The sequence below is a fragment of the Hylobates moloch genome, unplaced genomic scaffold, assembly GCF_009828535.3.
Source record: "Hylobates moloch isolate HMO894 unplaced genomic scaffold, HMol_V3 SCAFFOLD_2, whole genome shotgun sequence".
Classification (NCBI taxonomy): Eukaryota; Metazoa; Chordata; class Mammalia; order Primates; family Hylobatidae; genus Hylobates; species Hylobates moloch.
In genome coordinates, this window is record NW_026652277.1 from 116,689,811 (window position 1) to 116,717,703 (window position 27,893).

The 27,893-nt window shown below is 35.8% G+C and overlaps 1 protein-coding gene across 3 annotated transcripts in view; it reads right to left on the bottom strand.

Annotated features, from left to right (window-relative positions):
• Positions 1 to 5,259: 5,259 nt before the first annotated feature.
• Positions 5,260 to 27,893, bottom strand: part of FBXL4 (F-box and leucine rich repeat protein 4) — a 69,748-nt gene continuing 47,114 nt past the window's right edge. For all 3 annotated transcript variants that reach the window (XM_058435420.1, XM_032155656.2, XM_058435419.1), the window contains 3 exons: positions 12,370 to 12,441; positions 7,282 to 7,594; positions 5,260 to 6,311 (listed from right to left, as the gene is read on the bottom strand). In XM_058435420.1, coding sequence (XP_058291403.1) covers positions 6,148 to 6,311; positions 7,282 to 7,594; positions 12,370 to 12,441 — 549 coding nt within the window. In that variant the 3' untranslated portion in view covers positions 5,260 to 6,147. The remainder of the gene's footprint in view (positions 6,312 to 7,281; positions 7,595 to 12,369; positions 12,442 to 27,893) is intronic.

A 27,893-nucleotide genomic window follows, 5' to 3' on the forward strand; every position in this document is an offset into this window, starting at 1 on the left:
TTATAGCACTAAATGCCCACAAGACAAAGCAGGAAAGATCCAAAATGGACACCCTAACATCACAATTAAAAGAACTAGAAAAGCAAGAGCAAACATATTCAAAAGCTAGCAGAAGGCTAGAAATAACTAAAATCAGAGCAGAACTGAAGGAAATAGAGACACAAAAAACCCTTCAAAAAATTAATGAATCCAGGAGCTGGTTTTTTGAAAAGATCAACAAAATTGATAGACTGCTAGCAAGACTAATAAAGAAGAAAAGAGAGAAGAATCAAATAGATGCAATAAAAAATGAAAAAGGGGATATCACCACCGATCCCACAGAAATACAATCTACCATCAGAGAATACTACAAACACCTCTACGCAAATAAACTAGAAAATCTAGAAGAAATGGATAAATTCCTCAACAAATACACCCTCCCAAGACTAAACCAGGAAGAAGTTGAATCTCTGAATAGACCAATAACAGGCTCTGAAATTGTGGCAATAATCAATAGCTTACCAACCAAAAAGAGTCCAGGACCTGATGGATTCACAGCCGAATTCTACCAGAGGTACAAGGAGGAACTGGTACCATTCCTTCTGAAACTATTCCAATTGATAGAAAAAGAGAGAATACTCCCTAACACATTTTATAAGGCCAGCATCGTCCTGATACCAAAGCCTGGCAGAGACATAACCAAGAAAGAGAATTTCAGACCAATATCCTTGATGAACATTGATGCAAAAATCCTCAATAAAATACTGGCAAACCGAATCCAGCAGCACATCAAAAAACTTATCCACCATGATCAAGTGGGCTTCATCCCTGGGATGCAAGGCTTGTTCAACATATGCAAATCAATAAATGTAATCCAGCATATACACAGAACTAAAGACAAAAACCACATAGTTATCTCAATAGATGCAGAAAAGGCCGTTGACAAAATTCAACAACCCTTCATGCTAAAAACTCTCAATAAATTAGGTATTGATGGGACATATCTCGAAATAATAAGAGCTATCTATGACAAACCCACAGCCAATATCATACTGAATGGGCAAAAACTGGAAGCATTCCCTTTGAAAACTGGCATAAGACAGGGATGCCCTCTCTCACCACTCCTGTTCAACATAGTGCTGGAAGCTCTGTCCAGGGCAATCAGGCAGGAGAAGGAAATAAAGGGTATTCAATTAGGAAAAGAGGAAGTCAAATTGTCCCTGTTTGCAGATGACATGATTGTATATCTAGAAAACTCCATCGTCTCAGCCCAAAATCTCCTTAAGCTGATTAGCAACTTCAGCAAAGTCTCAGGATACAAAATCAATGTACAAAAATCACAAGCATTCTTGTACACCAATCACAGACAAAGAGCCAAATCATGAGTGAACTCCCATTCACAATTGCTTCAAAGAGAATAAAATACCTAGGAATCCAACTTAAAAGGGATGTGAAGGACCTTTTCAAGGAGCACTACAAACCACTGCTCGATGAAATAAAAGAGGATACGAACAAATGGAAGAACATTCCATGCTCATGGGTTGGAAGAATCAATATCGTGAAAATGGCCATACTGCCCAAGGTAATTTATACATTCAATGCCATCCCCATCAAGCTACCAATGACTTTCTTCACAGAATTGGAAAAAACTACTTTAAAGTTCATATGGAACCAAAAAAGAGCCCGCATCACCAAGTCAATCCTAAGCCAAAAGAACAAAGCTGGAGGCATCACGCTACCTGACTGCAAACTATACTACAAGGCTACAGTAACCAAAACAGCATGGTACTGGTACCACAACAGAGACACAGATCAATGGAACAGAACAGAGCCCTCAGAAATAATGCCGCATATCTACAACTATCTGATCTTTGACAAACCTGACAAAAACAAGAAATGTTCAACACAGCAACAGAAACTACCATCAGAGTGAACAGGCAACCTACAGAATGGGAGAAAATTTTTGCAACCTACTCATCTGACAAAGGGCTAATATCCAGAGTCTACAATGACCTCAAACAAATTTACAAGAAAAAAACAAACAACCCCATCAAAAAGTGGGCAAAGGACATGAACAGACACTTCTCAAAAGAAGACATTTATGCAGCCAAAAAACACATGAAAAAATGCTCATCATCACTGGCCATCAGAGAAATGCAAATCAAAACCACAATGAGATACCATCTCACACCAGTTAGAATGGCAATCATTAAAATGTCAGGAAACAACAGGTGCTAGAGAGGATGTGGAGAAATAGGAACACTTTTACACTGTTGGTGGGACTGTAAACTAGTTCAAACATTGTGGAAGTCAGTGTGGCGATTTCTCAGGGATCTAGAACTAGAAATACCATTTGACGCAGCCATCCCATTACTGGGTATATACCCAAAGGACTATAAATCATGCTGCTATAAAGACACATGCACACGTATGTTTACTGTGGCACTATTCACAATAGCAAAGACCTGGAACCAACCCAAATGTCCAACAATGATAGACTGGATTAAGAAAATGTGGCACATACACACCATGGAATACTATGCAGCCATAAAAAATGATGAGTTCATGTCCTTTGTGGGGACATGGATGAAACTGGAAAACCTCATTCTCAGTAAACTATCACAAGGACAACAAACCAAACACCGCATGTTGTCACTCATTGGTAGGAATTGAACAATGAGAACTCATGGACACAGGAAGGGGAACATCACACTCCGAGGACTGTTGTGGGTTGGGTGGAGGGGAGAGGGATAGCATTAGGAGATATACCTAATGCTAAATGATGAGTTAATGGGTGCAGCAAACCAACACGGCACATGGATACATATGTAACAAACCTGCACATTGTGCACATGTACCCTAAAACCTAAAGTATAATAATAAAATAAAAATAAAAAAAGAGGATTAAATTAGCCTTTTGGCAAGAATGATTGCTTAAAAAATTGAGAACACTGGGAACAACATCAACAGTCAATAAAAAACAAGGCAAATGACCCTGAGTGGTTTTCCTTGGCTCTTGATGAGTCAACGGATGTTACTGATACTGCCTAGTTATTGCTTATTTGATAAGTCAATGCCAATGTTGAAGTGACTGAAATTAGTCTCTATAAATTATCTGTGTGGAACAATTACAAGCATGAATATTTTCTAAGAAGAAAACACAAATTTCATGCAACCTGAAGTAGAATCTGCTAAGATGTGTTACAACTGGTGGTGTTAAAAATGTGTGAAGCAAAATGATTACATTTGTCAAATTTATAAAGCCTGTGAAAAGGTAAGAAGGTATTTAAATCTATGGTTATTTACTGTATTATTCATCAGCAGGTTCTTTGTGGGATATATTTGACTCAATTTTGTATTACTGAACTACTAGTATCAATGGTGAACTTCATTTGCCCTCATAGTTTCTGATAGATTAAACATCAATGGTTCAGTTATCTTTTGTCAGATACAGAAGATGAATATGCTGATTTGCCCAACCACATTGGCATAATCGTGTTAGTTCTATTGTGAGCTTTTGCATTCAGGGCTGATATTGACATTTTTCTGAAAAAGAAGACAAGTCCTCAACCACTATTATGGAACACTGAATGGCTTTGGAATTTAGCTTTTGCTCAAGACTTAATAAAATTTTGAAATGAATTCAAGCCAAAATTACAAGGCAAAACAAGTGTTTACATGCGAAACATAAGTCATTTTGATGACAACATTGTTTGAATTACAAGTAACAACAAGCTGCTTTACACATTCCCCGTGCTATCAAAAGGTAAGACAAAGAAGCGGGATCTCCATTCTCACACAAATATGTAGCTCACACTATAGTGCCCACAGTATTTTTTGGAGTTTGCAAATGTAAAGGAAATTTCCATTTTTCAAAATCAATTTAACAGTGCAACTGAGGAGCTTCTACCTAATCTTCAATTGGAAGTGATTAAGCTGCAATGTAATAACATGCTAAAAGGAAAATATCCAGAGAAGAAGTAACCTTCCAGGTGATGAATATGCTCAACAAAAATCATATTCTCATGGATTAATATAAGTATTTGACAATACCTATCTGCAACGAATTTCCGAAGTAAAATACATAAAATCTTATTACAGATCAGCATTAACAAATGAGTACTTCTAATCAACTTTCATGACACGAAACATTAACTTTGATCCTCCCCGTAAATATTTAATTCTTTTCATTAGTAAACCCATATTACAAAAAAAATTGTTCTCAATTATTGTTTTGAATTTTGTCAATAAAATTTTCATGCAAATTTTATTTCTCTCTAGTTATTTAAGTACCTACATAACAATCTCAGTTTTACCTCTTAGCCCACAAAGCCTAAAATATTTACTATCTGGCCCTTTATAGAAAAAGTTTCCTGACCTCTGCCCTAGAGTCAGAAGCTACCCTGAACACTTAAAAGCACAGGTTTAATGCAATGCCTCAGAAGCCAGATGGCCTGGCTTTATATGTTGGCTCTGCCACTAGCAGCTGTGTGATCATGAGTAAATTCTTCAATCTTTCTTTGCCTCAGTTTCCTCATCTGTAAATGGGGGTAAGTAATGGCATTTATCTTATGGGGTTGTTGTAAGAATTGAATTAGTAAATGCAAAACACAAGAAACAGTGCCAGGCACAAAGGAAGCATTCTCCTCATGTGACTACTGAACACTTGACATGCATTGTTTTGTTAAAAAATGAATTAATTCTGCTACTCAGAAAGTAGACAGAAAATATTTTGTGGCATGAAAAGGCACAGCTGTTTCTAACAGAAAACTAATATTAACTGTAGTATAACAAAATTCATTGTCCTGTTCAGTGCAAAATGGTTAAATTCCAGCATCCACACACCCTAGCATGATATATATCTCTCTATATATAATATATATAATTATTTTATATATACATTTATTTTATTATATATTATATATATTATGTATATATATTATATATATTATGTATATATAATTATTTTATTATATATACATGTATATATTATATATAATATAATTATATAATATATATAATTATATATGTATATAATATATACATGTATATAATATATATAATGTATACATGTATATATGTATATAATACATACATGTATATAATACATGTATATAATATATATTAAAAATCATAAATGTGGATCTATATTATATATGTATAAATATATACATATATGTGTATATATAGTATATACATATATGTGTGTATATAATATATACATATATAATTATATATAATATATATCTCCACATTTATGTTTTTTTAGTATATAAAGAAAGTCCACATATAATTCAGAAACCTCAAAACTTTACCTTTCACAAAATGTTAAAGCATCTGCTTCTAACAGTTGGAAAGCTTTTTTTATTTAGTAGTTTACCTCTTATTCTTGATTATACCCAAATTTTTATATTGGCATTATCCAGTAGTGAAATAGACAAAAATATCAGAAGAAAAGTGGAAACACTACAATTTTTTTTAAGAGAAAGGGACTTGCTATATTGCCCAGGTTGGAGTGCAGTGGCTGTTCACAGATGCAATCATAAGTACACTGGAGTCTCAAAATCCCATCTCAAGTAATCCTCCTGCCTCCACCTCCTGTGTCGCTAGGACTACAAGTGTGCGCCACCACACCTGGCTAGAAAAACTACAAATTTTCCAGTTGAACAGTTAATCCAGAGAAATAACCAAATAGCTGGAAAAGCATGTCTCTTTCTCTAACTAGCTCTGACCATTTTGTACATACTGAACAAAACACTTGCCAGGTCACAGGCTTAATAAGACATCCTTACACGGAGGTGTAAAAAATTAACTTTTTTTTGCATAAATGCCACGATATTTTATTGCTCAGTGTTCCTTTGAAAATAAGTTAGCATGTTTCCATGTTATTCTTTTATCAATCATATTATTGACTAAAGCATATCACTGATTAACATAAGGTAAAAATAATATCATCCACTCATATTCTTGAAGAGAAGTGCTTGCAGTATTTTATGAAAACATTTGTGCACATTTTTACTTGATTTAATGGACAATTTCATATTTTTCTTTACAATCTGCAAATGTCTTAATTCTTACCATTAAAACAACTAAAAACAAAACCCAAAACCAATCCCAAAATTAAACCCCAACAAAGCACATTAATTTTAATACAGAACATATATTAAGTCACTGAGTAAAGCTCTTTTTTATGAACACTTTTGGAAAGGTTGCATTCAGTTCTAGCACAGCTCTGTTATCAATCTGCGAACAGAAGGACACATCAAGTAAAGAAAGATCTTTACAAGATTCCAGGAGTTTTCTTAAGGATGCCGGACTTACCATTCTTGTTCCTATTTAAGGGGAAAAACAAAACAAAACAAAACACCTTAAGTATAACATTTATATAATGTGCTAACAATGAATCCATCCATGATTTATTGTTTGTAATGAACTTAAAATAACCCTTTACAAATTAAAATCATTTTTTCAAACGTGACTTCATATTGAAATGGTTGTTAAAAAAGTAAAAGTTGAATTTTCCAGCCAATTTAGCATCTAGGACCTGAATCTTGCCAATATCCTACCCACTATCTTCATTCCTACCTCCTACCCCTTCAAATCAGCTCCTCCAGACTTTCCTATTTCTGTCACTCCAGTTCAAAATGGTTTTCACCATGCATTTGATGTAAAATGTGCAAGTGCGATGTGACTTCACAAAGTATCAATTGTGTGGACAATGATAACTACTGTGACACTGCTAGCACCCCTGGCTAAAGTAAGAAGTAACAAAATTACACAGGGTTCCTTTCTGATGAATGCAGTAAGGATTCAAGAAATCCCAGAGCTGGAAAAGATTTTCAATAGATCTGCCTGGGGTAGAACTATTCCTAAACGCTAGAATTATCAGGGATAAAGATTTCACGATATTCCTTAATCAAGAATTTTAATTAAGAAACTTAAAAAAACTAGCTTGAATTCATTATACAAATGAATTAATTTCTTTTCTCTCCTTAATAAAAATAGAGAGCGCAGCTCATGTAAATTCTCACTCTTACAATCAGACCAAGAATTAATGGTTATAGTTTTTTACAGTTTCAACTATAAAATTCTGTTACTGTCCTCACTATTTTATTAAAGTACATATATAATTATTCCCTATATTAACTGATCTATCTTACATTTCCTATCAACCCAAGCAGTCTTATCAGGACAAAATTCTTATTGTATCCAAAATTTTTTTTTTCCTTACAAAAAGTCTGAGATTGGCTTTTATGTCAAGGAAACAGACATTTAAAACAAATTTATATATTGTATCCTTACCTAGTATGTCCAGCTGCTGTAACCTGGTACAATTACATGCCAATTCTTCAATGTCTGTGTCACATACAGATCTGTTAGCTGTAAGAAAGAGTTTTTGCAAGTTTGGGAGCTGGCGTGCCAGTCTGGTGAAGCACCCGGTGCTGCTCTGCAGAGTTGGGCACCAGCCAAGGTCAAGTTCCTCCAGAAGTGGACACCCAGAAGCCAGTTCTGCTATTCCATTCTCAGTAATATTCTTACATCTCCACAGATCCAGGGTCCGGAGTTTTTTACACTTGGCTCCTATCATGCTAGCTATCACATCATAGTCTTCAATCTGGAAATCAAATAATTCCAATCTTTTATGTGTTATGCTCAGACATGCAAATTGTTTAGAGTAAGTCAGATTCTTAATTATAACCTATTGCTTTGCTTCCATGTAAACAAATCCACATCCTTGTTAATACAGATCTGCCCACTCACCTCACGGATCTGCCACTGTTTCATAAAACAGCCAGGAGTACTCATTTATTTAAAAATCCATTTAAGAGAACTCCAGACAGAAGATGTTAATGAATTAAATCCCAAAGCAGTCTGATGTCTTCAGTCTCTCATGAAGAATTAAAGGATTATGTGTTCTTCTTTTATGCCCACCATTTCAACCTTGCTGCTGCTACTCATTGACAGCATCTACTTTCCTCCATTTTATATATGGCTAATGTACTTTGGCAGGTATTTAAGATCTCCTTGATGTGCATCTGGTAGGCTCTAAAACACTATGTGGAAATGCTGATAATACTAATAAGGATACTACTTTTGGGTTAAATGAGGCATTTGGGGACTGCATATACAACATGAAAATAATTTAGATTACAATATGTTAATCAACTGTCAGTTATTGGAGGTGTCCAGTGCTTACCTCATGATTACAGGATAAGACTCTACTAATCAAGGATTAAACATTTCAGTTATTGGGCTTTACATGCTTTAATAATGTTTCTTTAAATAGGTTATTTTAAGAGGTTCATTTGATTTTGCTAAAATCAGATATTAAAATTATCACAAGAAATCAAAAGGAAACAAAATAGTAAACAATTACAATGATTATTTCCTTTTGTTCTTTTGTTTAATTGTATTTTCAACAAACATCTATGCACCACTCCAGATGCTAGGACCAGCAGTAAACTGAAAAAAGGAAACACTGTCCACATTTTTAGGAAAGACACACAGACTAATTAAGGAAAAAATACATTCAAAGAGTGACATATAGTGGGAAAATAATAAAACAGAGTGATGAGAGAGTGATCAGAGTGTCAGGGGTTGAGGGAAGAGGTAGTAATTGCTGAAATCTCCAGGAATAAGGTTGATGCATTCGAGGAACAAAAATGAGATCCATATAGTCCAAGGGTGGTGAGGGAGAGGGCGGGCTATGGAGGGCAGAGTCACGCAGTGGCCATGCCACTTAGACCATGAAGGAGTTAGATTTTTCTTTCAAGTACTAAGGAAGTCAAAGGAGGGTTCTAAGCAAAGGAGTGACATATTATTTACATAAAAACTGACAAAACCACCTCTGGCTTCTGTCTGGAGGATGGGCCTATAGTGGGGAGGAACAGAGGAGGAAGCTCATTGAAGAGGCCTGCAACAGTGTAAAGGACAGATGACAGGGACTTGGATTAAGGTGGCAATGGTGGAATGGAGAAATACGACAGATCTGGGGCTGCATTTTTGAGTTAGAACCAAAGGCTGACAGATTAGATATAGCGGTAAAGATTTCTAAGGTTCTGGATGTCAGTGTATGTATGGTGGAATCATGCGGAAGTCTATGAGAAACAGGTTTGGGGGAACATATCTCCTTAAGTGAGTATACCCGAACAATACAAAACTGTGGGTTTGATAATTAGGGCAGACAATTAGCTTATTTAGAAAAAAAAAATTAAAAAACTTTCTGAAACCTATGATTCTGACTGTGCCCAATTTGTGCCTGGGCAATCTCAGTGGCATTTGAACAAATTCTCTACCAGCATAGAACACAGTGAGAAATTCCTTCAAGAGTTTTTTGTTGTTGTTGTGAAATTTTCACAGCACTACTCATGCCAAATTCAGGGCTGGGAAAATAAAAATGAAACTAAATACTTTTTACTGGAACAAAGGCAACCTCCTTTATTAACTATAATTCCTTCTAAATTTTAGATATTATGCAGGACTCTTTTTTCCCCAAAAATATTAGACGTATTTATTTTCTTATTCATTATCTAATTTTAAAAATAAGGCAAATGTCACAGAGGAACTATCAGCAAGAATTTAAGTGACCTGACCAGGATCACATAATTAGTAGGAAACTTAAGAAAGTAGCAGGTAGGTCTCAGGATTCTTTAATTTAGGCAACTTTAAATTACTTCAATCAGCATTATATAATAGTGGAATTTAAACTTTTAAAAGTCATTTTTAAAAGTAAAAAGAAATAGATAAAATTTGTCTCTTTCCCAATCAAGAGGAAAAATAAATATTTCCAAGTAGTCCTAAAATATGTAAAATGTTTATGGCATTGACTAGAATATTCAGGTTTATTAAAGGTGAGACACTACTCTTCAGAAGTTCTTGTCACTGCAAATCTGTCTAACTGGCACTTGTGGCCAAAGATTAGTTTCAGAAAAAAAGTGACACAACTAATTTAGTATCTACATTAAACTTACCACAGAGAAAGTATGCCATAAGGTGAATACTCAGTGAAGGTATATAATAGATCACAATCACCATGGGAAAGTCAGCACAGTGCTCTATGCATGTATACTGTGAACAGTTGCTTCATAAATATCACAAATCTAAAAATTGCTATTATATTGACAGTCAACAATAAAATGTAATATGGAAAATGTAATATAGAAAAATGAGTTCAGTAGTCAGCAAGGTTTGAAAACACTGGTTTTAGCAAAGGTAAACAGTTTCTTTGTTGTAGGACACACCACCGTAAAACTCTAAGACCAGGCTGGAGTGCAGTAGTATAACCATAGCTCACTGCAGCCTCGAACTTCTGGGCTCAAGCAATCCTCCTCCATCAGCCTCCAGAGTAGTTGGGACTATAGGTGTGAACAAACCATACCTGGCTTCCTAATTTCATTAGGAATCTCCACTCCACCCCCAAATACACAGCCTTTAAAATTGATTATCCTTTAGAGCTAATTTTCCATGGGTCAACTCTGGAAAATGCTAATTTAAAATAATATAATTTCAATTATAAGCATATATATAATTCCAACATTAAAGAGTCTATGGCCAGAGGCTTGATTTTCTAAGGAATGTTGCTCCAGTTTAAGGGGAGGTAAATAACAAGCAGAATAAGGTACGTCTAAGCAAAGTTAAACGGTCCTTACCAATCTAAAGAGGGCAGGCTAGCAATAAAGAAGATCCAAGTGGCAGTAACTGGCTGGTTTGTTGTGGCAGAAACTGCCATCAAATGTCACTAGGCCCATCAAGAAGAGTCACTAGAGAGACCCACAGAAGCCTATCAAATGGCTTACTATGGAAAGAATTTGACCAGAAGTGAGGAAAATCTAGTGGGCTCCCAAGACTGTTTCTAGAGACTGAGATGGCCTGAGCCCATACTTGGGGTTTAATAAGACCTAACCACAAGATTTTAAAGACCATGGGGACACAGAGATAAATATGTCAGCATAAGAGGCCTACTTAGTCTACACTGCCAAATCTTGGGGCATTTCTGAAGCCACACTGAGCTCTAAGAGGTGTTCAAATGGTACTTATTTTAGGTCAGGGACCCTGTCTTTTGACTCTAATAAAGTATTTCTCAAAATGTAAGGTCACTTAAAGCAAATACTCCCTAGCATACCAGAAGTTTTCTAGAATCTTGCAATCATTTTGCTTATTCAAGTCTTCCTACTAAGTGAATGTAAGGCAGAAATGGATTGGTCTGGGGATCCCCTAAACCTACACTGTTTTAGGGAACCGGGGAGGAAGTGAGGAGGAATGAATTCTTCCAGTCAGTTACACTGGAAGGTTCACTTATACTATGTGTGCACACAAACACACACATGCACACCTTCTCCACACAAGATTTCTATTGTCCTTTATATCTCAGTATTATTTAAAAGCTATATAATTATGCGGTTTAAAGGATTTAACTCTTCCCATGAGCTCTTTCAAGGGTACATAAAATCATATTTTAAATCTGGAAGGACTAGGCTGGGCACGGTGGCTCACACCTGTAATCTCAGCACTTTGGGAGGCCAAGGCGGGCGGATCACAAGGTCAGGAGTTTAAGACCAGCCTGCCCAATATGGTGAAACCCGAGACCAGCCTGCCCAATATGGTGAAACCCCATCTCTACTAAAAATACAAAAAAATTAGCCAGGCGTAGTGGCACATGCCTGTAATCCCAGCTACTCGGGAGGTTGAGGCAGGAGAACTGCCTGAATCCGGGAGACGGAGATTGCAGTGAGTCAAGATCGCGCTGCTGCACTCCATCCCGGGCAACAGAGAAAACTCCGTCTCAAAAAAAAAAAAAAAAATCTGGAAGGACTTTGAAGCTTATCTAGTCCAACAGTCCCTAGGCTTTTATATTTCACAGACCAGTAAAATTTCCACACACAAAAAAGAGTTCCAACACAGGGTGTTAATCTTTCTGTTCTGACCACTAAGGACAGTAAAACAAACACAAAAACAAACAGATGAAATAAACCTATCTATTATCATTAAAATTTCAAGAAAAGTATCTCAGGATTTAAAAGCTAAAATGAGCTTAGTGAAAAACTTACTGAACTATTGGCATTTGGGTATGACTAACACCTTAGTTTGTGAAGAAACCTAGAGAGGTGATTAGCTTGTCGGAGACAACATCTTGCTTGAGGCAGAACTATACTCTCTCTATTCCACCACACTATACTTCTTTCCTTGCTCTCCTGGATAAATAATGTCAGTGTTTCAAAGACATACTTTCCAATTTAAGAAAAATGTTTGAAAGCAAGGGACAAAGAAGAGAACCATAAATCTGAAAAACTGTGGGTGTGTGTGGGGTAGGGTGAGTCAGGATACATTTCACCCATAGGAAGAAAAAGAGAACAAGTAAGTGAGTAGTATAAAGAATTCTCAAACACTTACCATGACACAACTGCCCAAACTGAGGTGCTGAAGCTCTGAACAGAAGTTCAAAATGCTGAGCAGTGCTGTTTGCTGCCATTAGGGACCACATCAGAGGCAAATATGGAAAGTGAATGAAAGTGAAACAAAGAGAAGAGGTCAATTAGACATTAAAGGCTGTCACTGCTTTTCATGAAATGCAGCTCAAAAGCTAGGTTACAGAGTCCACAAATGCCATTTAATGAGTCCCCGGAGGCTCCACCATTGATTGGCTTGGAGTCAAGGTAATCATTACTAGTCTCCATGTAAGTAATCACTTTGTATACGGTTTTGGATGCCCTAAAGATACCTATATTCCCTATGACCTCTCGGTTTATTTCCCAAAGGTAAGCAATTTGAAAGTCTGGCTAAGATTGAACAACAAGACAAGCTAAACCACTCCTCCCTCCAAAAACAAAAACAAAAAGACAAAAACCCCACAGCAGGCTGGTGACACTCCTGAAGAACGGCTGCAGCTCTGACATTCACTGATCAGCTGCAGCCTGACGGAACTGCCAATAGAGTCACCCCAAATCAGGATTGAGCTGGTGACTTTAATGTCAAAGGATTCTCTTTGCTGACAAGGATACCAACAACCACTGAGCACCTGTCAGTAGCAACATGCTGACTGAAATATATATAACATGCACTTTCTAGTCATGTTCCTTCCATTTAAGCCCAGCTATCCTGTGCAATGAAAACGGTCTCACCACTAAAGAAACCCAAAGACTGCTACGTAATCATGGCATCCTAAAATATTTTTTTAAACAAGTCTGCTATGAAAAATTGTGAAAAACAAAATAATGCAAGATATTCAAATTTCTAATTTTTCTTTTATCAATTGAGAAAACTATTCAAACTTACATGGTAAAATATCTTATACATTTTTAAATATATTTAAAAATTAAGATATTATACAACTGCTGTAAAAATCTGTTCCAAGTGATCAGAAACTAAAAAATATCAGTTGAGGGAAAGGTGAAGAATGTGTCAATGAAAATGTAAAACATTTGGTCAAATCCCAGATAAAGATTCTCATTGAGAAAATAAAGTAATAAAATATTTCTCAAAATGTTAAGGTTACTTAAAGCTAAAATAATAATAGTTACAACAGGCCACAGAGGACTATTATACTTAAGTCTAATTATTTCATTATTGAGCATTTCTTTGAATTTAAACAAAAAAAGTTTATATTGATTTTACACTTAAGTTTCAACATAACAACATTTACAAAACAATCCCATGTAGCTCTCAGAATGTTAACATTAGAAAGGGTATATTAAGATAATTTAATTTTCAGGTTCTTCACAATACTTAGCCATGTTAACTAATTAACAGACAGGAACATAACATTAGGTTTGTTTTTTTTTTAAATTACAGGACCATATCCATATTAAAAGGTTGTTTTATAAGATTTTCCCTTAAGTAAAATCCAGAGAATATTAGAATTTTTAGAAAGAATCTCATAAATTCTTGTTGGTAAGAAATTTTAAATTAAAAAAATACACATACATACAGATAAATACACACATACATATAATTCACAGAACTTGTTTGGTAATTTATTTTTAAATTACTTACTATGAAGAATCTCAAATACACAAACAACTATAGGTTCCAATATAACACCCATGTAGCCACCACTCAGTTTTATCAACTCTTAACATTTTGACATTCTTTGCTTATCTGGCTACATAGTTGTATGGCTCCATCTATTCACACACTTCCTCAGAGGTAAACTTTATCATGACTTGGTGTTTAAAACATGCTTGAAAATATGTAACTTTACAATACATTATGTATCCATAAGTAGCAAATAATACTGTTCTACATGGTTTCTCTATAAATGGTATTACGATGTGAATATACTTCTGCATCTTCTTCATCAGTGTGAGGGATCTGTCCATGTTCATACATATAGCTCTAGTCCACTAATCTTTAATGAAACTTGTTTGGTAATTTATTTTTAAATTACTTACTATGAAGAATCTCAAATATACAAACAAGTGTAGGGTCCAAAAGAATGCCCATAATAACCATGTAGCCACCACTCAATTTATCAACTCAGTATTTTGTTTACCTCACTACATTTTTGTATCCCTCCATCCATTCACGTACTTCCTCAGAGGTAACCTTTATTATGACTTGGTGTTTAAAACATGCTTGAAAATATACAATTTTACTATACGTTATGTATCCATAAGTAGCATATAATATTAACATTAGAAATTGTATAATATTCCATTATGCAAATATATTATACCATACACTCTCATTTGATATTTAGTTGCTTACAATTTTCACCATTACAAACAGTGTTAGAATAAACATTCCTTTATGTGCTTCCTTGTGCATTTAGAGTATTTCTCTAGAGAACATACCAGAAGGAGAATTTCCAGGTGTTTATGTATTCTTTGACTTTATTTGGCTTTGCAAAATAGCTCTTCTGAGTGCTTAAATTAACCTATTCTCCCATCAGTACTGTAAGACTGTTAGGTCCCCACATCTTTACCAACATACGTAGGCTTTTCATCCTTTTTAATGTCTGCCTGTCTCATGAGTACAGCATGGTATAATTTGCATTAGTATGATTACTAGTGAGAGTGAAGATCTTTTCATATGTTCATTGGCCATTCATATTTCCTGCTCTGTAAATTGCTTAATCACATCCTTTGCTGATTTTTCTTTCCATTGGGTTGTTTCTTCCTTCTTGCCTTCTGGAATTCTTTATTCATGCTGGATACCAATCTTTGTCAGTTATATCAGCTATAAATACCTTCTCTGAGGCATGTCTTTTCACTGTTTACTGGATTTTCTGAGATGTGAACATTTTAAATTTTAATATGACTATATTAAATGTGTCATTAATCCTTTTCCCCCTTATGTTTGTATTCTGTTGTTTTTTCCAAAAAGTTCTTCTTTAGCTAAGGAAGAATCTAAGATTCTTCTTTTTTAAAATCAGAGTTTTAGAGTCTTTCTTTTTTGCACTTAGGTTTTTAACCCAACTACAATTGATTCTTATATGGTAGGATATCAAATTTCATTTTCCCCACATTGTTCCAGTTTGATTTATTGAAGACTTCATTGTATCCACTGATTTGTAATGCTTTCTGTCACATATAAGGTTTCCATATATGCATGAGTCTACTTCTGGGTCATTTTGTTTCACTGGTCTATTTTCCATTCCCTGCACCAACATTTCTGTCTTAATTATTATAGTTCATAAGTCTTTAAATCTAGTATGGCAAATAGCTTTTCCTCATTCTTCAAACATCTCTTAGCTGCTGTTGGCTCTTTGCTCTTTCATGTGAACTTTAGAATCACCTTAAAGGTTTTAGTTTTTACCTTTTAGAAATAATACAAAAAGATTAATTTTTCTTAAATTAATCTCCCCTCCATGGTCATTAGTTAATTTACTAGCATTTTGTCAATTTCTGTGTCATAATTTTTTTATATCTGATACTTCCTTACAGAATTTGTCTTTTTGTTGAGAAATATTTTTAATCATTCTTTTACTGAGTGTCTACAGGTGATAAAATCTTAACAACAAACATTTACTGAGTACTTATTAACATGTCAAGCAGCATTGCTGTAAATCCTTTATATATATAAATCCTCACAACAATCCTATTCACTCATCCATTCATTTAATAAACAGTTATTGCATGCCTATATGTGTTAGGCACTGTTTAGGCACTTGGGATGTAACAGTGAACAGAACAGTTAACAACCTATAAGGTAAATATCGTTATTTACCTATCCTATCATTATAAATGGGGAATCAGAATGACAGAAAGTTAAATAACTTAGTTTAATATTTACCCTCAATCTTTTTTTAAAATAAATTTTATTGTGCATATTTGAGATTTTCCCTCAATCTAGAACAAAAGTTTAGCTAGACTTTGAATTTTCAGATGACAGTTACCTTCTTTCAACACTCTGAAAACATTAATCCATTGCTTATCAGTCTCTTACTTGATAAGAAGTCACTGTCAATCTAATTGTTTTCCTCTGCAAGTAATATATCTTTTGTCTCTGATAGCTCTTGTCCCTTTATTTTTGATCTCCTGCAATTACATCACAATCTGTCTAAAAATGTATTTTCATTTATTTTGTTTAAAACCCCAAGTGCCCATTTTGATCTGAAGACTCATATCTCTCTTCATGAAAGATGATGATTCTTAACAATTCTCTCTTCAAATATTACTTTTTTTCTACCATTCCTTCCATTTTTTTCTTCAGTAACTTCTATTCAATGAACACTGGAGTATAACACTGGAGTCTCCTAGTACCAGCAGTTAGAGTTATTTGAAAAATATGTCCACGTTATTCTATATGCTTTCCTTCCAGAGGTGGAGCTTAATTCCTCTCCCTTTGAGAGAGTGGGCTTAACTTAGCGACTCACTTTTAACAAACAGTATATCGTAGAGGTGATACAGGTCACTTTCAATATTACATTCATGATGCTTAATTTTATGTATCAGCCTTACTAGGCCATGGGGTGCCCAGATATTTAGTTAAACATAATTCTGGGTGTTTGTTTGTTTTCGAGATGGAGTCTCACTCTGTCCCCAGGCTGGAGCACAGTGGCACAATCTCAGCTCACTGCAACCTCCGACTCCCTGGTTTAAGCAATTCCCCCGCCTCAGCCTCCTGAGTGGCTGGGATTACAGGCACGTGCCACCACGCCCAGCTAATTTTTATATTATGCAGAGATGGGGTTTCACCATGTTGGCCAGGATGGTCTCGATCTCCTGACCTCATGATCCACCCGCCTTGGCCTCCTAAAGTGCTGAAATTACAGGTGTGAGTCACTGCGCTCTGCCAATTCTGGGTGTTTCTGTGCGGTTGTTTTTGGATGAGATTAACATTTAAATCAGTAGACTGAATAAAGCACATTGCCCTACCTAATGTGGCTGGGCCTCATCCGATCAGTTGAAGGCCTGAATAGAAAAAACGGGCTGACCCTCCCTCAAATAAGAGAGAATTCTTCCAAATTCAGGAAAAAAACCAATGTCTGATGGCCTTCAAACTGGGACACTGGTTTCTTCCTGAATTTGGTTGTAACTGAAACATCAGCTCTTCCTGGCTCTTAAGCCTGCTACCTGTCAGACTACAACTACACTATCAGCTCTCCTGGGTTTCCAGCTTGCCAATTTGTCCTGCAGATTTTGAGACTCGCCAGCCTCATTATCATGTCAGCCAATTCCTTATAATAAATATCTTTATCTCCTATTGGTTCTGATTTGGAACCCTCCTAATACAATTATAAAAAGGCTGTGGCTCCTGTCTTGGCTTCCTCCCTCCCAACTTGTTCCCTTGGGGGAAGCCAGCTGCCATGTCATGAGGACACTCAGGCAGCCTATGGAGAGGCCTGTGTGGATAGAACAGGGGCCTCTGGTCACAAGCTGAAGGGGAACTGTGGCAACATCCCCGAAGTTTGGAGGCTGAGCCACCAGCCATAGTCAAGCCTTGAGATGAGTGGAACACCAGATAACAACCTGGCTGCAACCTCCTTATAGACCCTGAGCCAAAACTACCCAGCTAAACCACTCCCAGATTCCTGACCCATAGAAAACGTGTGAGATAATACATGTAGGTTGTTTTAAGCCACTAATTTTGAAGCAATTGATATATAGCAATAGATAAATAACAGAGTCACTAGTATATAGTAGGCACAATATATATTTATTAAATGAGTAGGACTGCCTTGCCTTAGGAGTAAATGAAAGAGAGAGAGAGAGAGAAAGATTGATTGATTGAGATTGTGTGGGTGTGTATAAAACTTACAGCAGTGGCTGACATACCTTTTACAAATTTGAGTACAATCCTCAGACTTCTCTTCTAATTTAGCAATCCTGTGTCCAATTTAGAATTTATCACATCTATTGATTATTTCCTAATGACTATACTTTATTTGCTAGATTTCTAATCAGTTTTTTTCACAACTATGTGTCCTTGTTTTAGTCTATTCATGTTTCAAAATTTCTAGTTCTTTTTCACAAGGTACTTTCACTTATTTCTTTGAACTGCCATCTCCTGACCCCATCTTTTTTTATTCCTCCTTGTCTAAGGGTCTTGCACATTGCTCCCTTCTAGAACCAGAACTTCTGCTGAAGGTATAGAGGTCCTGCTCTGCAGTGGCACTGCGGATACTGCAGGACCAGTAGAAGGCTTAGCTCAGTTCTAACTAGGAGGCATGGCCAATGCCAAGTCACTAAATACTTTTTGGTATATCTGCCCAGAACAAAATCTCTTCTTTCTCTAAGACTTCCATCCAAACTCCTGGGTGGGGTGGCTTGGAACACTGTCACCTAGCTGATTATCCCCAGACTGGGACAATAAGATTCTCATGATACAGTTTGAGATAAATTCCCTATACAATCAGTTCTTTGAATTAAAAGTAAGAGTAAGGCCAGGTGTGGTGGCTTACACCTGTAATCCTAACTCTCTGGGAGGCCAAGGAGGGAGGATAGCTTGAGCCCCGGATTTCAAAACCAGCCTGGGCAACATGGTGCGACCTCATCTCTACAAAAAATACAAATAAATAAAAATAAAAAAAATTAGCCAGGCATAGTGGCACATGCCTGTGGTCCCAGCTACTTGGGAGGCTGAGGTGGGAAGACTGCTTGAGACCAGGAGGTCAAGGCTGCAATGAGCTGTGATCATGCCACTGTATTCCAGCCTAAGCGAATGAGCAAGAACCTGTCTGCAAAAGAAACAAACAAAAAAAGTAAGATAATGGTAAGAAAAAATATTTATTGTCAAGAATACTATATTAACCTGTCTGGACAGTTCTTCAGAGAAATCACAACTTTTGCTTATTGTGTATCTTAAAGATTGTAACTTTAAGGCACAGACCTAACAGCATATCCTCCTAACTCACTTTTGAACTAAAGTCTAATTATATATGTGTAGAAAACATTTGTGAAATGGTAGATACATTATTTTCTCTGGCAGAATTTCAAGTCATAGAAGAGGAATTCACAGCAAATATTTTACAGTAACTTGTATCAGTCTGTACAGTAAACTGGGAATTAAAAAATCATTTAATATTAGAACTATCATTTTTAAAATCCTCAGCTTGAAAAGGAACTAACATAGAACAAAAGAGATTTATGTTGAATGATATAACTGATCTTTGCTGAATAAGAGATGTGAGATCAAATGCTGAGACCAAGATATTGCGAGATGGAGGTGATGGTAATGGAAAGAACAACGATGACTTTGGAAGAGCTACTGTGAGGAATTAACAAGACGTCAAATAGAGATAAATCAAAGGACTGACAGGTAACACTGAGGTGAGTACGCACAAATTAACACAGTTTCATGGCTTTCTCCAGTAAAGCTCATCAGCGAAAGCCAGAGACTGTGGGACTACCCAGGTTTAGAGAACATGCCTATGGAATCAGTTTACAATGTCTTTAAATCCAGTTAACCTGTTTCCTCCTAAAATATCTTTAAAATATTCTTTCTCCATGCTATCAGTTTTCAGAATTAAAATGTTGTTACTGATGTCAAAGCAAAGAGAATAAACTACGGAGAAATTAACTCTTCGTTTCCAGATACAAAAGGACCTGATTTTGTAGACCACCAACTCAATAGTTTGGAGCAGGAGTTGGCAAACTACTGTCCACAGGCCAAATCCAGCCTACTGCCTGTTTTTGTAAATAAAGTTTTATTGGAACACAGACATACCCAGTCATTAATGTATTGTCTGTGACTGTTTTCACATTACAACAGCAGAATTGAGTAGCTGTGATAGAGCCCATAGGGCCTGCAAGGCCTAAAGTATTTACTATCTAGCCCTTCACAGAAAAAGTTTACCAATCTCTACTTAGGAGAACAAAACAATTCTACTATAATGAGTATATGCAGCACTGCTACATATCTAGAACATACAAACGGATGGATCAAAGCTATATTATTAGGTGTACTGTGAAAATGGCATAGTATTTTATTTATTCAGAAATGAAAAGTGAAAACTTCTATGAACCTCTTATTTAAGACATAAAGTATCTTTCAGGTCCCCAAGTCTACACATTCTGCTGGTTAGGTCTCAAAAACTCATTCAATAGAAGTACAGGAGTAGTTCTATAAAACTAAAATATAATTAAAATAGCAGCTTTAATAGTGCAAGGCGGCAGATTCATTTTCAAATGAGTTTGTAATTTTCAAACAAAGGGCAACCTTACTTAAACAACTATGGCAAGGCATTCACTAAGGAGTGACTGGGTCCATGATAATTTCTTCTACAGAATTACCGAAACATACTCTAGGTGCATGCTGTCATCTAGCAGTAGAATACATGTTCATAAACAAAGATTTATTTTACATTCCATCTAAAATCTACCTATTAACCCTGTTCAGCAGCTTCAAAACCCAATGAATAAATTCAAGTAACACATTCAACAACTCCCCACACATAAGAAGCATACGCTTCTTAACCTGGGACCAAACTGGAAGAGTAAACACATAATTAAATATTCAAGTGGGTCACATGACACTCAGCCATTGTGAAATGCCAAAGGTAAAGAAGTAAACAGCAAAATATTATAACAAGTTATAACTGGAGAGAAAAGCAAGAGACAAGTTCAACGTGAACAATTTTTATTAATGCACTTAGGCAAAAACAACTGTAAAGTATGCTTATAGCATCAGGGTTCCGGACCTTCCTCTACAACTCAGAAAAGGACTATAAAGGAATTAGTCCATAAACACCATACTCCAATGATTATAACAGGAGGAAGACTGTTTCCCCCTACTTTCACAACTGCCTTCTTGTTTGTTTAGCAAGTTTATTCCCCCTAGTGTCCTTTAGTGAAGCCTCCAAATACTCAGACTACTACAATGACTACAATGACTATTGCTAAGAAAATGATTTCACTTTGGAAGGATGAGGTGGGCAGATCACTTGAGCTCAGGAGTTTGAGACCAGCCTAGGAACATGGCAAAACCCCATCTCTACAAAAAATACAAAAATTAGCCTGGCATGGTGGTGCATGCCTATAGTCCCAGATACTTGGGAGGTTGAGCTGGAAGGATCACTTGAACCTGGCAGGCAGAGGTTGCAGTGAGCTGAGATCACACCACTGCACTCTAGCCTGCGTGACAAAGTGACACCCTGTCTCAAAAAAAAAAAAAACAAGAATGATTTCAATTTCAAAAACAGTTTTAGTTAGTGAAATGATGGATAACAGATGTGGAAGTTTGATGTATGCAGATATGAAGTGCCATTCAGTTATAAAGAATTATTATTAATGCCTTTAATTGTTACAAAGAAATTTATTAATAGATAAAAGGCATGAATTCGAATTTTCCTTGACAGCTTTTTAAGAAACGTTATCCATAAACTTCATAACTTCCCACCCTCCATACTTCTAAAGTGCTAAGCAAAACTACTTAATAAAAATAACCGATGTTTATTATACTCACATATAACTTTGAGATAGTCCAGATTTATAGCTTAGAATTATATTTATGCACACCTGTACATTTTGTAATATACTGAGACCTTGTATAATCAATGTATGCAGTAATATGTTTGCTATTTTACATTAATGTAAGTTTTTAGCTGTTACTAGTTTATGACTTTTTTTGCTCAGTGTTAAGAATTGTTGGTTATCTTTAATAAAGAATGTAACCCTTAATTATAACACTCAATATAGGATTCCAAATTAGTATTCTCCATTCTAAAACATGACTCCTAGAAAGCATATTAATAAGGGACAGGTAACAAGTGTACATATTACAGACAAAGACAGCTAAAATATAGACTAGTTATATAACATGATCAGAAACAAATGTACTTTCATTGATTATACTACATTTCAAACACATCAGAGCACTATGTCAGAGTAAGGTGGTGAAATTTTATAAAAGTATATTCACTAAATGAAAATTCATAAATTTGCATAACAAATATCTCCAAAGAAATCCTAAGAACACAACCACTCAATTACTGGAGTGTAAAATACATGTATAAGTGTAAATCTTTCTCTAATTAAATTTTTTTTTGCTCCACGCTTCCAATTTCAATAAACTTGGTGAAGAAGAATATAGAATAAAAGTTGAAAGCCAGGTGCAGTGACTCATGCCTGTAATCCCAGCACTTTGGGAGGCTGAGGCCGGCAGATCACTTGAGGTCAGGAGTTCGAGACCAGCCTGGCAAATATGGTGAAACCCCATCTCTACTAAAAATATAAAAATCAGCCGGGCATGGTGGCACATGCCTGTAGTCCCAGCTACTCGGGAGGCTGGAGCAGGAGAATCGCTTGAACTACGGAGGCGGAGGTTGCAGTGAGCCAAGATCGCTCCACTGCACTATAGCCTGGGCGACACAGCGAGACTCCATCTCAAAAACAAACAAACAAAAAAAACAACAAAAAAGTTGAAGTATTATGAGAACTATTTAAAGTACTTGAAACTAAACATATGTAGAAATAATCACCATTTTAGAATACTTAAATTCAATTACTTTATCCAGATTTGCTATGAACCATCTACTAGAAGTTATTCTTTTATACAGTTCAAATACACAATATGGTATAGATTATATACTGATACATAATCACAACTTGAAAATAATATTGTCTTTCACAACTTTAAGATCAACATTGTGGTGGGGAGTTAGAATTCTGACAGATCTCTAAAAAGAAAAGGCTAAATATCATAAATTGTAAAAATTAATAAAGTTCCTTACACTGCCTTTGAGGAAAAAGAAGAAAGTTCTCTAAACCTAACTGTAGATGTTTAATAGCTACCCTAGACCACAGACTCAGAATTTTAGCTCTAACATACAAGTTTCAGTTTAAGGTTCAGATAATTTGTCAAATTATTAAAATCCTTGTGTGTGATGAAACAAAATCTAAGACTAAATGTTCACACACCTTTGCCTTGCCCTGCAGTCTCATTTTGAAGCCTATTTTTATCACTGTATTGGATCTTTCCTACAATAATATAGTCGAATACATCTTTCCTCACAGATACTCAACTGATCAGTCGACTGATCAATTTGCATAACAACCTACAATGGATGCAGAGATTCGCAGTCAAAAAGACATGGGGCTGGATGTGGTGGCTCATGCATATAATCCAAGCACTTGGAGGCTGAGGCAGGAGGATCACTTGAGCCCAGGAGGTTGAGACCAGCCTGAGAAACACAGTGAGACCCTATCTCTACAAAAAAAAAAAAAAATTTAAAGACATGGCAGTTTACATATTACAGTCCTATAATTTGGCTTTCCTCAGGACATGCCAACAGTGAGAGGATGGGCTAATCAGCCATCTCTAATGAATGGTGTCCTTTCCAGGTAGATTTCTTATACCTGGCTTATTGGTCACTGTCATGGTTGTGTTTGATAAGGAGTCTGCCCCCATTAAAAGATGATCTCCCCCACCACTGCACTCACAAGTTAGGCTTCTTGACTGTAACTGGACTACAATCCATTCATTCAGGGCACACAAACTCACCCCACCAAGTCGCCTATTCCCAGTGAAAGTTCTACAAGGCCAATCAGGATACAGAAATATAGCCTAGAGACACATACCAAGGACTCTAAGAAAGTTTGTTAGTTTTAACTGTGATAATTAAACTTATCAGCTATTAAAACTATTGATTCTTGATTGTGTTTAAGAACAAAGTAATTACTAATATCTTTCTGTTTTATATATTATCTAGCTATATTAACATTTGTTTTAAATAGACTGCATTTTAGATGACAACTAACAACATCCTGCATTAGTTAATTTAGGTGACCGAAGCCAGTTCTTTTCTATTTTAATTTCTCACCCTGGTCTTAGTTACCAGCACTGGCTCTGTAGGTGAGAAGCCACCCTCTTCATTTGCCAATGAGTTTGGTCTTATAGTCTGACTTTGTTAGTTGCAATGGCTCTTTTAAAAGAAAGGCCATCCCTGCTCTACTTACCAAAATACAATAATGTATTGTTTAAATCAAGTAAGAATGCAGTAAGGAGACCACCATATACGCATGTCAGAAAACAAATTCATAGCACTAAATTAAATCACACTCTTTCAAAAGACAGTTAATATATCTTTTGTAGAAAGCCCAGCCGCTTTCATCAACAGGGTGGTGTGCAATTTTACTTATATATATGCTCTGCCAAATAAACTGGCACAAAAAGAAAAAAATAGGAGAGTGTTAATATGCTACAGAAGTAAAGATCAACTTCTTTTGTTGTCTTCTAGTTCATGAAGATAAAAGCAGAGGGGTCCTTGAAACTGTCGACACAGCTGAGTAGGCCAAGTAAACAGATGCTGAACCATACTTATGGATTACTGTCATATACTAGTCCCCCACAATACCTATAATCAGTTTTTTCACTTCTTCAGATTCTTTCAATTTATGCTCTATCATTCTTGAAGTGAGGCAATCAAAACTGGATGCAGGTGTTCCATTTATAACTCTAACTTTTAAAAAACACTCCTGGTTTTCTAGTCTGCTGCTAAGCAACAGAATAACATTCTTACTGAGCTACCTGTCATGCCCCACTCTCACCCCTGACTCCAGATTTTTTTTTTTCCCCAAACAGAGAAAAGGTAAACAGGTTCAAACTTCTAACAATAGTCCAGATTGTTTTAGTACATGTGTGGGACTTATCTTAAAGACACTCTCATGCACTATGTTAAAAGTTTTTCTTATGCTATCCTACACAAGGTGTATTAGTTTTCTAGGGCTGCTATAACAAAGTATCATAGACTAGGTAGTTTAACCATCAGAAATTTACTTGTTTACAATTCTGGAGGCTAGAAATCTGAGATCCAGGTGTCAACAGAGTTGGTTTCCTCTAAGACTTCTCTTACTGGCTTGTAGCGGGTCATCTTGTTCCATTGTCTTCACATGGTCTTCCTTGTGTGTGTGTGTGTGTCCTAATCTCCTCTTCCTTAAGGACACCAGTCATATTGGATTAGGCTCCACCCTAATGACCTCATTTAACCTTAATTACCTCTTTAAAAACCCTGTCTCAAAATACAGTCACATTCTTAGGTACGGGGTGGGGGGATAGGACTTCAATGTACGAATTTTGGGGAGATACAATTCAGCCCATAACACAAGTATTTGAAAGTACATTACAGATACATGACCTTTTAGGGGCAAATTATGTCTTTCACTTATAATGCCCCAGGGGTAAAGGGTTATTATGTTTTCAACTTATTTTCAAATGGTTCAATAAAACGATTATGCATATAGTAGGGGAACCTGGGTGAAAGTACATAAGAAATCTTTTTTTTTTTCAATTTCTCTGTAAGTCTGAAATTATTTCAAAATAAAAGTTTTTTTTCAAGTATTTAAAAATCAATTTAATGAGTTAGATTTATTTTATTTTTGAGACAGGGTCTTGCTCTGTCACTCAGGCTGGAGTGCAGTGGTACAATCACAGCTCACTGCAGCCTTGACCTCCTGGGCTCAAGCGATCCTCCCACCTCAGTCTCCTGAGTGGGACTACAGGGGCATGTCCAGCTAATTTTTTAAATTTTCTGTAGAGATGGGGTCTTGCTATGCTGCTTAGGCTGGTCTTGAACTCCTGATCTCAAGTGATCCTTCTGCCTCAGCCTCCCAAAGTGCTGGGATTACAGGCATGAGCCCGTGAGCCCAGCTGAATGGGCTAGATTTTTACAGCTCTACTTTCATGAAAATACATCATAAAGGAGTACTTGCAATCAATGCTTTATTGTACATAATAAGAATCTTATGAAAAGAGAAGAAAAGAACCAAAAAGACTGAACTTAAGTCCTTTAAATCATTATAGTGCCTAATTATTTCCATGCCACGGATGGTAGAAGAAGAAACTAAGCACAACTGAAGTGTCCTTCCTGTCTAAATTCCCATCAGTTGCAGAAAGTGCTGTCTATTCAACTCTAAAAGATCCACCAAATTCAGGAGGAAAAAAAATTACCCTATTTACCAACCCATTTCACTAGTAATTCTGGGATTACACAGTAAACAGGGCATAAATCTCAGCTCAAGAGTAATTTCTTCTAAAAAGGTTTCCCAACACAGATCATCCTCCAACTAAGGACAAGCCTGTGACAATGCTAGCATATATTTGGGCTTACTGTATACCCATCCACTCTGTCTTTTATTAATGTAATAGTATCTTCTTCTTTACTAGGCATGTATTTAATGCTCTGCATCTAATGAAATTCAACAAATATATGCCACTGACTCTGCACATAGCTTACTTAGTGAATTTTCTTTGCTAAATTTATAAGACATTTGTTATTTCTCTGATGAAGTCATTTTTCATTGTAATCCTAAACACATCTAAAGAAAGAAAAAGATCTCATGAAATAAGAAACCAAGTTGAACTATATTTTACTATCTTATAAGGCTAAAAATTCTGAACAACCACTGATGCAGCGAGGGACCACATCAGCGTACAAGACAATTCTGACCCTGCCACAGTTCTATTCTCCTGAGGTCTCATTCTTACTGAGTCATCAGGCCTGCTGCACGCCTGGCTATGGCTAACCACTTAAGAATACATCACCTAGCTATCAACAACACATCATTTTACATGTCAAAATTATTTTGAGGATTATCTGTCTCAATGCTGCTCTCCATTATAGTATAAAATTGAGAGCAGGCCTATATAAACTATTTACTTAAAGCAGTTAATTATCTGTTGATTCTACAAACTTTCACTTAAATGTTTCTAAATTAATTTGAATAACAAATTGTGATTTATAAATTCAGAACAACTAAGACTTCAGACTAAGCTTGTTCATAGTAAAAAGACAAAAAATCCATTTTCCTGCAGAAGATATTTATAAAACATAAACTTAATAGTTTGTATTTTTATCATGGATTATAATGTTGCATATGTTAGTTACTATGTTGTATCTCCTTACCAGCTACAAATTAGAAATAATAAGTAGTAAAGAAAATCCTTGTTTTAGATAAATAGCCAAGCTATCAGAATAACTACTAGTCTATGCTTTTATATATGTTATGATTTTAACTATAACACCAAGGCCACAAGACCTGAGTTCAAATCCTGACTCTATTGCTTGTGCCAGTAGGCAATTTATTAATCTTTTGACACCTTAATTTAATTATGTGTAAAGATGAGAATACCACCAACCCTATTTAGACTGGTGTAAAGAAATAATAATGCAAAATGTCTAGGACAGCCAACAGAATATATTCAGTAGCTTTTCCCAAACTTTGGGACTAAAAATCCAGGTCTTCAAAATCCTCAAAAGCTTTATTCACTATGCTTATGGACTTGTCTAAGTCTTGTAAAATGGCATAAATATACTATATTTATTAATGCAAATTATGTAAAGGCATGTAAAATGTAACAGTATTGTATCATAAACTGGTCTCTGTGAGGTTAATATGCTATAATACAATCCATATTTTGTAATACTAATTTTTGCTTATTTTAGAATTTTGTAGGGTTCAAGAAAACAGGGTTAAAGTGGTACCAGATAATTCGTAGCCCTTTTAAAACAAAATAACCTCTCCAAGAAAACTAAAATT